At 46.5% G+C, this 12478-nt stretch overlaps 1 protein-coding gene across 1 annotated transcript in view; it reads right to left on the bottom strand.

Moving 5' to 3' along the window:
- TMEM82 (transmembrane protein 82) overlaps positions 1–12267 on the bottom strand; it is a 197830-nt gene extending 185563 nt beyond the window's left edge. The window contains exon 1 of the mRNA XM_069611086.1: positions 11876–12267. Within this exon, the coding sequence (XP_069467187.1) occupies positions 11876–11957 (82 nt within the window). The 5' untranslated portion in view covers positions 11958–12267. The remainder of the gene's footprint in view (positions 1–11875) is intronic.
- Between the last annotated feature and the right edge of the window lie 211 nt (positions 12268–12478).

Below are 12478 nucleotides of genomic sequence, written 5' to 3'. Positions count from 1 at the left end.
CCCTGGTGGAATGGCTTGATCGCCTCTCATTAACATCCCCTCATGTTAATGTCATCCGACACCTTCCAGTAGGGACGCAAACCCTCCGGGATGGCCTTCTCATCGGGCCAACCTTTTCTGACCAGTTCTAGGACTTGTGTTGTCGTGATGTCTTTAGCCGCCTCTTCCCTCCAATGCTTCTCGCTCATCTCAAGGAACTCCTGGCTCCTGAGGTCACCTAGCGATACAACTATGCATTCATCTTTGAGAAAGTTGGCGACTGTTTCTTTACGTTCAGGCAACCTACACATGCAGTCCGCTTGAGCATTTTTCCACCCTGCTATGTGCGGTATCTCATAGGTGTACTCTTGCAACTTTGCTGCGATGCGGGCCAGACAGGTTGGGTAGATGTTTGTGTGCCTCCTGGACCCAGTAAATGTACCAGGGGCTTGTGGTCCATTACCAACAGAAATTGCATGCCCTATTCGTATGTTCGAAAATAGTCTACTGCCCAGGCACATGCCAGCATCTCCTTTTCTATGGTGAAGTAGTTATTTTCTGCTGGAGACAGTGCTTTTGACGCAAAAGCCACACTGTGCTCCTCATCGCCTTTCTTCTGAGTCAATGTCGCCCCTAGTCCATACGCACTGGCGTCAGTGGTCATCATTTTCCATTGTGGATTGAATGGCTGGAGACACGGCGCATGCGTGATACCTACCTTGACTTTTTCAAAGGATTTTGCTTGCTCTTCTCTCCACTTATACTCCGCCCCTTTCTTGAGTAGTTCCCTCATGGGGGCTGTGGTTTCCGAGAAATTGGGCACAAATTTTGCATAGTACTCGGATAGGCCTAGAAACAACTTCAATTCCTCATTACTGTTGGGAGGGGGTGCCTTCAATATGGCCTGCAGTATATCCTTATTCGGGCTGATCCGTGCCTTGGATATCGTGTAGCCCAGATATTCTACCTCTGCAGCCTGCAGTACACACTTGTTGTAGCATAGCCAAACTCCTGCTTCTTGTAGCTATGCCAGCACCTTGCAAAAGCGCTTTGTCATGCGTCTCCTGATTTTAGGCATAAAACAGAATTTCATCCTGAAAGTAAGACACGTTCGCTATGTCCTTCAACAAAGAGTCCATCATGCGTTGGAATGCGGACGCTGCCAAGGAAAGACTGAAAGGCATTTTTGGGAATTGGTATGTCCCGAAAGGTGTTATGAAGGCAGTAAGGGGTCTTGACACCCTATGTAGATTGATCTGGTGATAGGCATCTCTCTGTCCAACTTGGAAAAGACTCTTTCCTCTCATGTATACTTGGTAAAGGGTAACTGTCCGACACAACCTTGAGATTTAGACTCCGAAAGTCAATGCTAATTCATAGATCCCCAGTTTTTTGTTTCTTTATGAGGCGCACTGGGCTGAGCCATTCAGACAACCCTACCGTTTCGATCGTTCCTTCTTGCAGCATCTTATCGAGCTTTGCCTGCAGTGCGATTTAACGTTGCTGGTACTGGTCTCACGTTGTGCTGCACTGCCCCTTGTTTCAATTTGATTTTATGTATGTATGTAGTTCCCGATTCTGCCAGGCTTGTCGGAAAATAGTTCCAGGAATTCCTCCGTGGTGATCGATGCTCTTCCTTTATTTATGGACAATACCGGTCCCTCCACACTGCGGCCTAACCTGATTTGCAGTTTGGCTTGGTCATCCCAATCCAGTACAGGTGGACCATTCTCTGCAAAGTACACTTTGGTTCTCGTGACTCTTCCTTTGAACTCCATGGTTGCCCAGATGTAAACTAAGAGTCTTGGCCCCTCCAAAGACTGTGGGATTAAGCTTGCTGTGGGAATGAGTTTAGTCTTGTATGCTTCCACTGTCCCTTTCCCAACCATGCGTTTATACATATCTAACGGCAATATTGTGAGGTATGAACCGGAATCCGGCAATATTGTGAGGTATGAACCGGAATCCGCCACCCTTGTCTCGTATCCATCCACTTTGATGGTGCAGTGGGGCTTTTCTCTGCCAGCTGCGAGACTCTTGACCACGATAACTGTGGCAAATGCATCTTCATCTAAGGGGGCCTGGTCTCTGCCCTCCTCACTCTGCACTGCTTTCTTGCCTTTCCAGGTGCAAACTGAAGCACAATGTCCAAATCGCCTGCATTCTTTGTTCCTTGCCGGGCACTCTCTGCTGTTTGCCAAGTGGGTAATGCTGGCACACGTTGCATTTTAATGCTTCTTGTCTCACCGAGGTATCATCTCTGGTCTCGCGCTGCCCTCTGTCTCTCCATCCTTTGAATTGTACAAACTGAACTTCTGGTGCTGACACACTGGCTACCCACTCTTTGTGCCTGCACAATGTCTCCTCAACTGCTCTTGCTATCAGGATGGCTTTGTCCAGTTGAAGTTCTTTTCCAGGATGAATTTATCTTGAACTTTGCGGTTGTTGGTGTGCACTATGAGCATGTCGCAGATCATATCTTCCGACGTGTTGCCAAATGCACACAATGCCGCCAACTCTCTTAGCTTGACTACATAGTCGTCAACAGGTTCCGCTGGCTCCCGTCTCCTGCTATAGAACCTGATCCTGTGCAGAGCCACATTTTCTTTGGAGGAAAACCTCTTTGCTATCCTCCTCACTGCTTCTTGGTAGGCATAGTCATCTTGCCCTTCTGGAGCTTCTGGATTGAGGCCTGTAAAGTCCTCTGGCCCTCCACTCCTAGCGCATTCAAATGCATGGCCTTTTTCCGTGCTGCAGGGTAGTCAGTCCCGCCCACCGCCTCCAAATATGTCCGAAACAGGGGTTTCCATTGGAGCCACAATATGACTGGCTTGCCTGGCACCTGCAGGAATGGCGGCTGAGGTGGTGCTCCCTGCATCTTGCTGGATGTGGGTTGCACGTGGATCCTCGTCGCCAATTATTTTGTGGCCTATGAAATGAATAGGCGAAGGCTGTAATCTTATATAGGGCTTTTAATGGCAACAGATTAAAGCAAATACAATATGTGCTTATTGTTTATTAGCTGATTGTAATGTCTTTGTATGGGGCCAAGCTCGGTGGCAGTCTATAGGCAGTGAGCAGCCTAGTTTGGCCCTCCTTAAGGAGAGCACTGGTGCTGCCGTGGCTTCCTCCGGCTCATAATGACCTCCTGTGTGGGAAGTCGTGCCTCTCGCGTGCCTCCCGTTCTCTCGCGAGAGGTCGGCGTGTCTTCCCGTAGGCTTCTTTACTCTACAATCGGCCTAGATGCCACTTCCATTTAAACTTTTCATGGCCTCACTCACAGAACTGGTCACTTAATGCAGTTTGAATGTCATCATGATGCAGACGATATCCAGACCCCCCACTATGTGGACAGGGATCCGAATGCAGTCAGTAGGAGCTTTGGGACAGTCCAATCCCAATGAACACATGGATGAGCCCCCCTCACCCCACCAAGGCTGAGGAGAAATGAGACATCCATTCTAGCCCGCTTTGAAACACAATTTACTTGTTGTACAAGCGCCTTACAAATGTACAATACATAACTTCATGCACGTTTGCCGAGTCCTGGTGGGATCATCTGCGGCCTTGTCCCAAGACCACGCTGGGGAGGGTCAAGGGTGGATTCAAAAACAGTTCAGTAAACACTCATTGAGCTAACCCAAATCCCATACGTTATGGCAGTTTCCCAGTGCTGCGTTCACAAACTATAGCCCTTGCATCGTGTGTTGCACTGGTTCAACTTGAATGGCCAGGTAACCAGCTTTATTGTGCAGAGGCTGGATTACTGCAATGCAATCTACGTGGGTCTGCTTAAATCTCTGTTATGAAAATATTAGGAGCTATCTCAAAGCACTACAGCCAAGAACGCTGCTGAAATGTTATGCTAATCCTTGGCCAACTTTAGGTGTAAAAAAATGGTGGCAGAGCAAGGCAGTGTGTACATCTTGCCCTGTAGAGTTAAGCATGCTCTTTGAGATCCTCATCATCGAGTCTTTTAATAATATTACCAATAGAACCTGCTCCGACTCCCTGGAATGCTCCACCGGACCCAAAAGTATTGGATTGAGGGTCTCCTTAGTAAACACCTTCTGCTTTCCACAGTAGTTGCTTCCAATTACTTGCAATCTGGTCCTAGACGACTTAAGCATTCCCCCCCATACATGGAGCAGACAGTAGAGCCTTAAGAATGCAGATGTGAATGCCAGCCCCCTTCATCCTACAATGTTTTGTAACGGCACACTCTTAGTTGGGTAATAACACTGAATATTAGAGCAATTAAAAGTAACAGGAATCTGTCTAGAAGTGCTCTATTGAACCACGATATAATTTAATTATCCTTTCTCTGGCCTCAAGATGCAGCCATTTGCCTCAGGGATCCAATTAAAGATCATGATCTACAACCAACTGCTGGGTATCAGACAACACCCATTAAACAGGAACCACTTCTAGAGAACGAGGAGTGAGTACCTCCCAAATCTAACTTCCACATGTGTGATGAATCAAGTTCCGGGGGCCCCAGCGGTCATGGGATGAATATCGGTTTCTAAACCATCAATCAGCCCAACACCTCTAGTACAGTAGAAGGGATGTGGAAGCACAAGCAAATTATAAACCTGCTTGTCCCAATTTTGGTAACACAGACAGAACGGCAGGCTTAACTCCGAAAAGGTTGTGGATCGTTGGTTAGTTGCAACACAGCAAAAATACAATTATTACCCAATGATAAAAGGGCTGCACTCTGGAAGCTGACAGGAGGGTAGTCTGTAAAGAAAGTAATCGCAATAGTTCAAGGATACTTGGTTTCAGCAGTAAGGGAGCAATGGGTCTTAAAATGTCTAGGAGCCTTCCAGGAAAGTCCTGGGGGACAGAACCACAATCTACCTTGTCCTGTAGGTGTTTTTGATGTTCGACAGGGTTGAGTCCACTTCAGTGCGCTTTGCAGGCTTTTGTGACAGAGTTCAAGACGGGAGTCAGCTACGGGTATCAGGCGGCAAGACAGATTGGCGAGCGAAGCTGGACGAACAGCTGCAGGCTGGCCTACACAGCGGCTCGGGGTCAGGAATCATCTCAATGCTGTACGATGGGTCTGAAGCACTGGTTGAAATGTCTCTGAGGTCTTTAAGTAACTGCGGCATAACAATGGTCAGCGTTGCAGTCGGTTGCAGCTCGAGGAACTCAACTGGCTCAGAAATGTCCTTTAAGGCGGATGTCGGTATACGCTCGTCGGGGCACTTCTCCCAGCTTCTTAAATAGGCTTATGTCATCCTTTAAGTCGGACGGCTCCAACCTGAGTGTGTTGCAGGCAGCTGCCTTGTCCTTGGTTTCAGGTTCAGAGACCTTCTGGCACTTCCTACCTAGGAAGCTTGCTGCAGAGTGTAGCAGGGCATGTTGTGTGCTGGCTGGGTCCCAGTTCTGGAACGGCTAGAGGGTCCTATGGTTTTGGTATCTCCCGCTGTTCCCTGGGAGGTGTTTAGTGCAGGGATCTTTGGAGGTCCTGGTCTTCCTTTACTGGTGGAAGATCTAAGGCAGACAGTATCTTCAGTCAGGGTCCAATGAAGAGTTTTCCTTGCTACTCCTTGCAAAGTCTTCAGATGATCTGCCAAAAGGGGGGCTCAGCCTCTTTTAAAGCCAAATGGGCCCTGGTTATTGGTGTAGGCTAAACCTACCTTAATGAACCAACCCTGGGGTCCCGACCAACAATCTCCTGTATGCGTGAGATCATAATCAGAGTGTTTTGCAACAGCACAGGCAAGGGGGTGACACATGTGGTACTACGCCCCAACCATCTTCCTGTTTGTTGTGGATCAAAGAATCTGTCTGGTTAAAGGACCGCTTGGTGATTCCAGATAAGCAGCAGGTCTTCCTTGAAGCTACGGCAAGACCAGACTCTCTGGCTCCTGCAAACCACATTCTCATACCTTATGAATGGGGTCCCCCGGCAGTTCACTGGCTTCCATACTGAGGTTGGGAGCTGGCTTCAGGTTGACACAATTGCATATGAAAGGTTTTTGGGGTTTCCGGTCTCCTTTGTTAACCTCTGCAGCCAAGCCCCATATGGTCCTGTTCAAATGATCCTCTATTTGGTATGCAAATCTCTTCCACCAGTTGCAGGGCCCAACAAAAGATCAGGGAGGATTCATAGAGCTTGTGTTAGCTAATAAGTCTGGGCATGGCAGAGGGAAGATTGGTCCTCCCCTTCTGGCGATGCATCGTATACCCCTGACTGTCATATCCCAACTAAATATGACAGGGGAGGGGGCTGTGCCTGCAGGCTGTATCCACCCAGAGTACAGAGGTCTATGCATTTGTCATGCTGTGGACAAAGGAACATGTGTGTGGATTAGCCTCACACATTTCCCTGAGGTTGGTCTACCTTCATTAAACATTAAAAGAAAAAGCTGAGGCCAGCGCACACCCACCGTCACGATGGTCGAATTTCTCACAACATGAGCTGCAACCTATAACTTATGGTACAGTATATGTGACCGAACCTGCTTTAAATGCCTTCGAGAGCTGTTCTAGTGCTCCTTTATATACACATCCCCGAAGGCAGGGTAATTGTACATTGGTATATTTGTGTAGCAGCAGTTGACCCGGGGAGTAAAAAGTACCACCTGATAGCTGCTGGTGTCAACTTAACCAGTCTCTTCTAGGCTGCAAGCATGAGCTAAATAGCTCCCAATAATTACAATGCACGTGCTATATGAATATATTAAATCCTTTTTTTAAAGATGCTTTTATTATGAATGGCCGAAAAAATTGGCCTTACATAAAATATATCTGCATGGTGTACATATTTATTTATTTGTTAATTTATAGAGCTCACCTAACCCTCAGGTATCTGGGCACATTACGTATGGTTACACATTAAATTACATGACAGACAGGTAAAAAAACAGTGCATGGGATTTGTTACAAGTGCATCACAGACATATACAGGTTAGACCAAGACATTTATGGTGCCTCCTGTGTAAGGAGGCCAAGGTTTTGCATTTTTCCTGAAACAAAATAGTGAAGGTACTGCTCTTCGGGCTACGGGCAGGGAATTCCATAGTTTTGCCGCTAGTACAGGGAAGCTGCTGCCCCCTGCTTTCTGTAACTTAAATCTGGGGACCTTGAGACAGTGTAGCTGTGCGGACCCAGTGGGTCGGTCAGATAGGTTTCTTGTGAATTTGCAGGCCAAATATTTTGGAGCCGAGTTAGAGAGGCATTTATGAGAGTGCTAAGGTTTTTAATGCGATTCTGTCTGACTGATAGCAACTGGGCATTGCGTCTTGCCGCCAAAATATGAGTTCTTGGCATATTAAGCGCGGTTCTAAGCACATTATTTTGGAGTATCTGCAGTTATTTTAGGTTTTGCTTATTGGTCCCCAAGTACACGGCATTGCAATAATCTACTTTAGATAATATAAGCGCTCTAGCCAAGGATGTGCAACTTGCTGTCGACAGGAAAGGTCTGCAAGCATTTATTAGTTTGCAGGTATAGGCTGTCGCGTTGACCTGTCTAGTGAAGAGTCAGTGACGATTCGAAGTAAATTCCGAGTGTTTTCACTTCCTTGGAGACATTTATGTTAATACCATCTATATTAAAGGATTTAAACTGGTGGTCTAGTTTATTTAGTCTGGTCTCAGATCGACTGAGAACTAACTCAGTCTTGTCATCATTAAGACAGAGGCCGCGTGTGACCATCCATGCTTGAATGATTAGGTAGATTTTGTTGAGCAGTTTCGTATCAAGTGTCGTAGTTACCAGTGATAGGGATAAGGATTTGGGTGTCATCTGCATAGTTAGTGTAGGTGACACCCAAATGGTCATCGAAAAGGGGCTTAGTGAATATGTTATAGAGTGTCGGGGGAACGCAAGAGCCCCGTGGTACTCCGTAAGGGACCGGTACAGGCTAGGCCAACGCAGTCGGTGCAAACACCCTCATGGTTCTGTTGTCCAGGAAGGATTGTATCCAAGCGGTGCCTTTGGCTGAGGAATAGGCTGCTGACGATAGGTCTTGGCACAGGACTTTATGATATCAAATGCAGCCGATAAGTCTAGTAGAAGAAGGAGGGCTAAATTGCCTTTATCTTTTAAAATCATTCATCTGAGTTTTTAAGTCTAGCAAGGCAGTTCGGTTTCGTGTCTCGGTCTAAAGCCTGATTGTTGCAGGGCGAGAAGATTATTAGTTTCAGGAAGTTCCTGTATGTGTAAGTATGCTGCCCTGTCTAAGATTTACAGCAAGAACAGTACTGTGGTTATCGGTCTATAATTAGTAGGAGTGTTAGGATCAAGGCTAGGTTTATTTAACAGTGGGAGGACCCAAACATCTTTCATATTAGTTGGGACTGTACTGGTTTCAAAGAATGCATTTATTAAAGTAGTGATGAACGGTGCGAGATCCCTCTTTGATAATGGTTGCAGGACAGATGTCCCCTTGGTGTCTGGATGGTTTGAGGCTAGTTATTATGCTCTCTACATCATTGATGATGAGAGGGGAGAACCAAGATAGGTTGCATGGTTGTGAGGAGGCGGGCTGGGGTTCATGTGGATGCGAGTAAGAGGTGAGACTACATTTTTTTTGTTTCAATTTTTGCTTGTAGAAGTGCTATTTTGTCAAGCAGTGCTTTTTGTATGTTAGTGCTCCAGGTCATGTCTTTGGTGCAACTTTCTGGGGGTGGTACGGGGGACTCTAATTCTCTAAGGATGATGAATAGTTCTCTCGTGCCTGATTTAGCTTTATTGCTAAATCAACAAATTAATTCACAATTTGATTAATCTTTCATAACAAATAAAGATTAAAAAAAAGACAAAAAAAAATCCCAAACATTATAACATGTCGAATCATTAAAGTCTAGAAGCAGTCATTAAACATATCAAATAAAATGATTGCGATTAATCATTAAGATTAATTAAACCAACAATAATAATAATAATAATAATAATAAAATACTAAACCAATAATAAATCCCTCACTAAAAATAGAACAAACCAAATTTGGATTGGGCTCAGTTATAGGAAGACATCAGAAAATCAGAGAGCATAAATGGATAAATAAATGCCCCCTACCATCCCTGTGTTTCCAGCCTCACAACCCTACATAACTCCTCTCAATTGATGTTCGGTTCTCCACACATCCATTCTGTGTCCCTTCTATGGTAGGATTTATACCCAATACACATTCTACGAGTCCTTAATAGGCACTATACCTGCTACACCTAGTAATTTCAGTACAGCGATGATTAGGCCCACCTCCTAGCCCCCCACCACGCTGCAATAGAACTCCTCCATTTTCAACCACTCTTTGTTTTTCACAAACCTAAGGAAGTATTTCAATCTCAAGTCCTGTATGGCATTACACTCAACCAGATGATGTCTAGTTTGGCTTGTACCAGGGGATATTACAGCAATCACATGCTTCACCGGCTGAATGGATTCCCGACCTGATAGATGGTATTTCTCCAGTTAGTAGTACATTCAGCTGGAAATGAATTGCTGGTGCCAGTAAGGATGAGGAAAACGCGCTAAGTAACCTGGTAGCACGTTTACTGGTTTATCAATCCAGGTCAGGCTGTTGTAGACGGTATAAAATCTCATTTTTTGAACGTTTTAATTCAATCTGCTCTAAAAAGTAGCTTCTTCACAATCAGTAGCATTGTTGTTAATATTTTACTGACTCAAATCTTGCATAGAATATCACATGCATAGCGGCAGAATCGCCCAATCAGTGTCAGTGGATTCATTGCTAAGACTTCTCTCTGGAAAAATAAGAATGGCGATCCCCTAGAAGGATTGAGTAATGTCCCAAAGAACGACAAAACCCTCCATTGATACCAAGCCTTCAAAGAAACCATACCCAATTCAAACTGCAAAGCAGCCATTGGGACACATGCAGGCAGCCCCATGGTCTACCGCCAAATTAGGCTTTCAATTAAGACCAATCTATATCCCATGACAGATATGTAATCTCTTGTCTGTAAAAGACAGACGGCACGATCTTTTGTTTGCAATAATTAAGTAGTGGCTTGATAGTAAATCTGCAATGCCTTGCATAAACCCATTTAAACTGGGAGACACCCATAAGGGCCTGGCTTTAAGAAAGTCAACAACACTAGATTTCCTCCGATGAACTCTAAAAAACATCCCTAGATATTTAAATTTCAGAAGACAGAGTTAAATCGACCATCAATGGTCCACGTACATCTGAAGGGCTCGTTTAGATTAGAAGGAAACCTAATTATTACAGTCTTATTGCTATTAATAACCAGTTCGTACTCCTCTGCATACGACACCATAGCGTGTATCAGCCTTTGTAGGCCTGCCTGAGTACAATCTACTAGAATGAGGTAATCCGTGCAGGACATGAAGGTCACCGTCAAATCTCCCATATTAAACAAATACATATAAACATCCTGACAAGCATGTATTCACTGGCTATTTCATGAGATGCCATTCAGGACCATATGTTAAAACTATGACTTTGTAGCCAATTTATCTGCCATAATGTGCTGTAGAATGCACATTGGCCTCAGAATCTTTGGAGGGTGAGGGCGAGGGGGAGGGAGGTTGAACAACCTTCTGACCATGTATCCCACCTCCCAACTTTGAGATGGTTGGGAACGCTCACTACGCATGTCCGCTTGCCCCGACCACTGTTCGCACACCAAAACCACAATTTGAAAAATGGGTGAACACCTCTGACCAACAACCCAGCTCTAAACTACATTCCTTCCGGTTGCTTAAAGAGGTTTGATGCAGCAGACAGGAATCATTCATTTTGAAGCAGTCACTAGGATAGCCTCGCCCATGAGCCTGACAGGGAACCAGAGATTACTCAGAAGTCACTGAAGCTCATATTCTGGGTAAACTTTGACACCCTCCGACCAAAATGAAAAACACACATCCTGAAAGATTCAGATGTATCACAAAGGGAAGCATCACATTCGTGTGACCTCTCCTTCCAACTACTCCTGGGTGCAGTCAGGTACAGTCAGAACAAGTTCCCCCACTGGAGAGTAACCCCTCTAGACACTGTGGCACAACCAGAGGATTAATACTTGAGGGCCCCTCTGCATATCTTCCAGGAGGAGGGGCGCCTGCCTCTCTTTGTTTCTTAATAAACCCAGAGGACCCAAGAAGTGGAGGGGGCGGGGGGGCGCCTGCCTCTCCTTGTTTTTTAATAAACCCTGCAGGCAGCGCAGAGCCTGTTATTAAGAAACAAAAAGAGAGGCCCTCTCCTTTTGTTTTTTCATGGAGGGGCCAACTCCCTCTGGAAGCCCTTTAACTCAGCATAGGCACATATTTAAAGAGGTGCCTGCAGAACCGGCCCCTCAGATTAAGAAAACAAATGAGTGGCGGGTGCACTGCTGTCATGTTTTTGGTGCTCCCTCTTCTCCTTTTTTCCCCTATTCACAAGCAGCGACCTGGGCACTCTAACCATGCGACTCTGTTGAGTTAAAGGGCCGCCTGTGAGAGTTGGCAATTTTAGGGATAGTTATGGAGCCCGGCAGAGACCTGGCTCGGGGGAACTTTTTGAGACTGCCAGGGATCCACACTGCATAGCCCTGGCCCACTTAAAGTCCTGATGAGGACTTATCTATGCCTTTAAGGAAAGACATGTCTACCCGTGCACTTGTACACTCTCAGAGGACCTCCTGGTCATGAATCCCCTTAACTTCTGTTGTCAAAGGACAGCCGTTCGAGCAGCCCACAGGAGCTCAGCACACGGCCAGAGGGCAGCCTGGTCTATGTGGCAATCCGAAGTCTGTGCATGACAGCGGTGCAGTACGCCTCACAAGACTAACAGGTAAAATGCACCCCACGCTTACATGTGTTCCTTAGCCCTCCCACGGCCCCATCACAACCCACCCGCTCCCTTCTTGCAGGACAGCCTGTCCCAGAGACCACTTGGCTTTTGGGATACCTCACCTTGCAGGAAGGAGTCCAGAGGGCTGCAACTCCAGATGTCCCAGGGCATGCTGGGCAGGAAAGACTTGAGGTAGGAGAACATGGTACCGGGAGGAACCTGCTAAGACTTGGAGAGGATGGAGTAGAAATGAGAGCAGTGCCCCTCTGTGTGCAGAAAAGGAGAGGGCGGGCTGTGATCTTCGTTTGGGTCAGGAGTAGAGGGAACGGCAAGGGCCGCCTGTTTTGATCGGCAACAAGAGTCCCGTCCGTATCTGGGAAACAGGAGCTCGGCGTCCAAAGGAGTGCTGGCGAGTAGAACTCCCTGTCTGCGATGCTACCTGATCCTCTGGTATTGTGCTGTATGGAGAAGGGCGACCCCCTCCGACTGAGTCCTCTCCGGGGACAAATTCTTTACAAGGCTGCTTTCTCAGTGTGTGAAATGTCATCATTGATTCAAAGGTCAGTCTGCGTACGCGGGAGGGGAGCTGATAACAGCTGCAGGGGGAGGGGCCGACGGCTGCCCCAGTCTCCACACACACACACACACGCACGCACGCACGCACGGTGGGGCAGCAGTCCCCACTCAGATACTTATTACCTGGCACACGCAGGTCCTTTCTCAGC

Source organism: Ambystoma mexicanum, chromosome 8, assembly GCF_040938575.1.
Source record: "Ambystoma mexicanum isolate Mex_15411 chromosome 8, UKY_AmexF1_1, whole genome shotgun sequence".
NCBI lineage: Eukaryota > Metazoa > Chordata > Amphibia > Caudata > Ambystomatidae > Ambystoma > Ambystoma mexicanum.
Note: the sequence above shows the minus strand (reverse complement) of the source record. Positions and strands in the feature narration are given on the sequence as shown.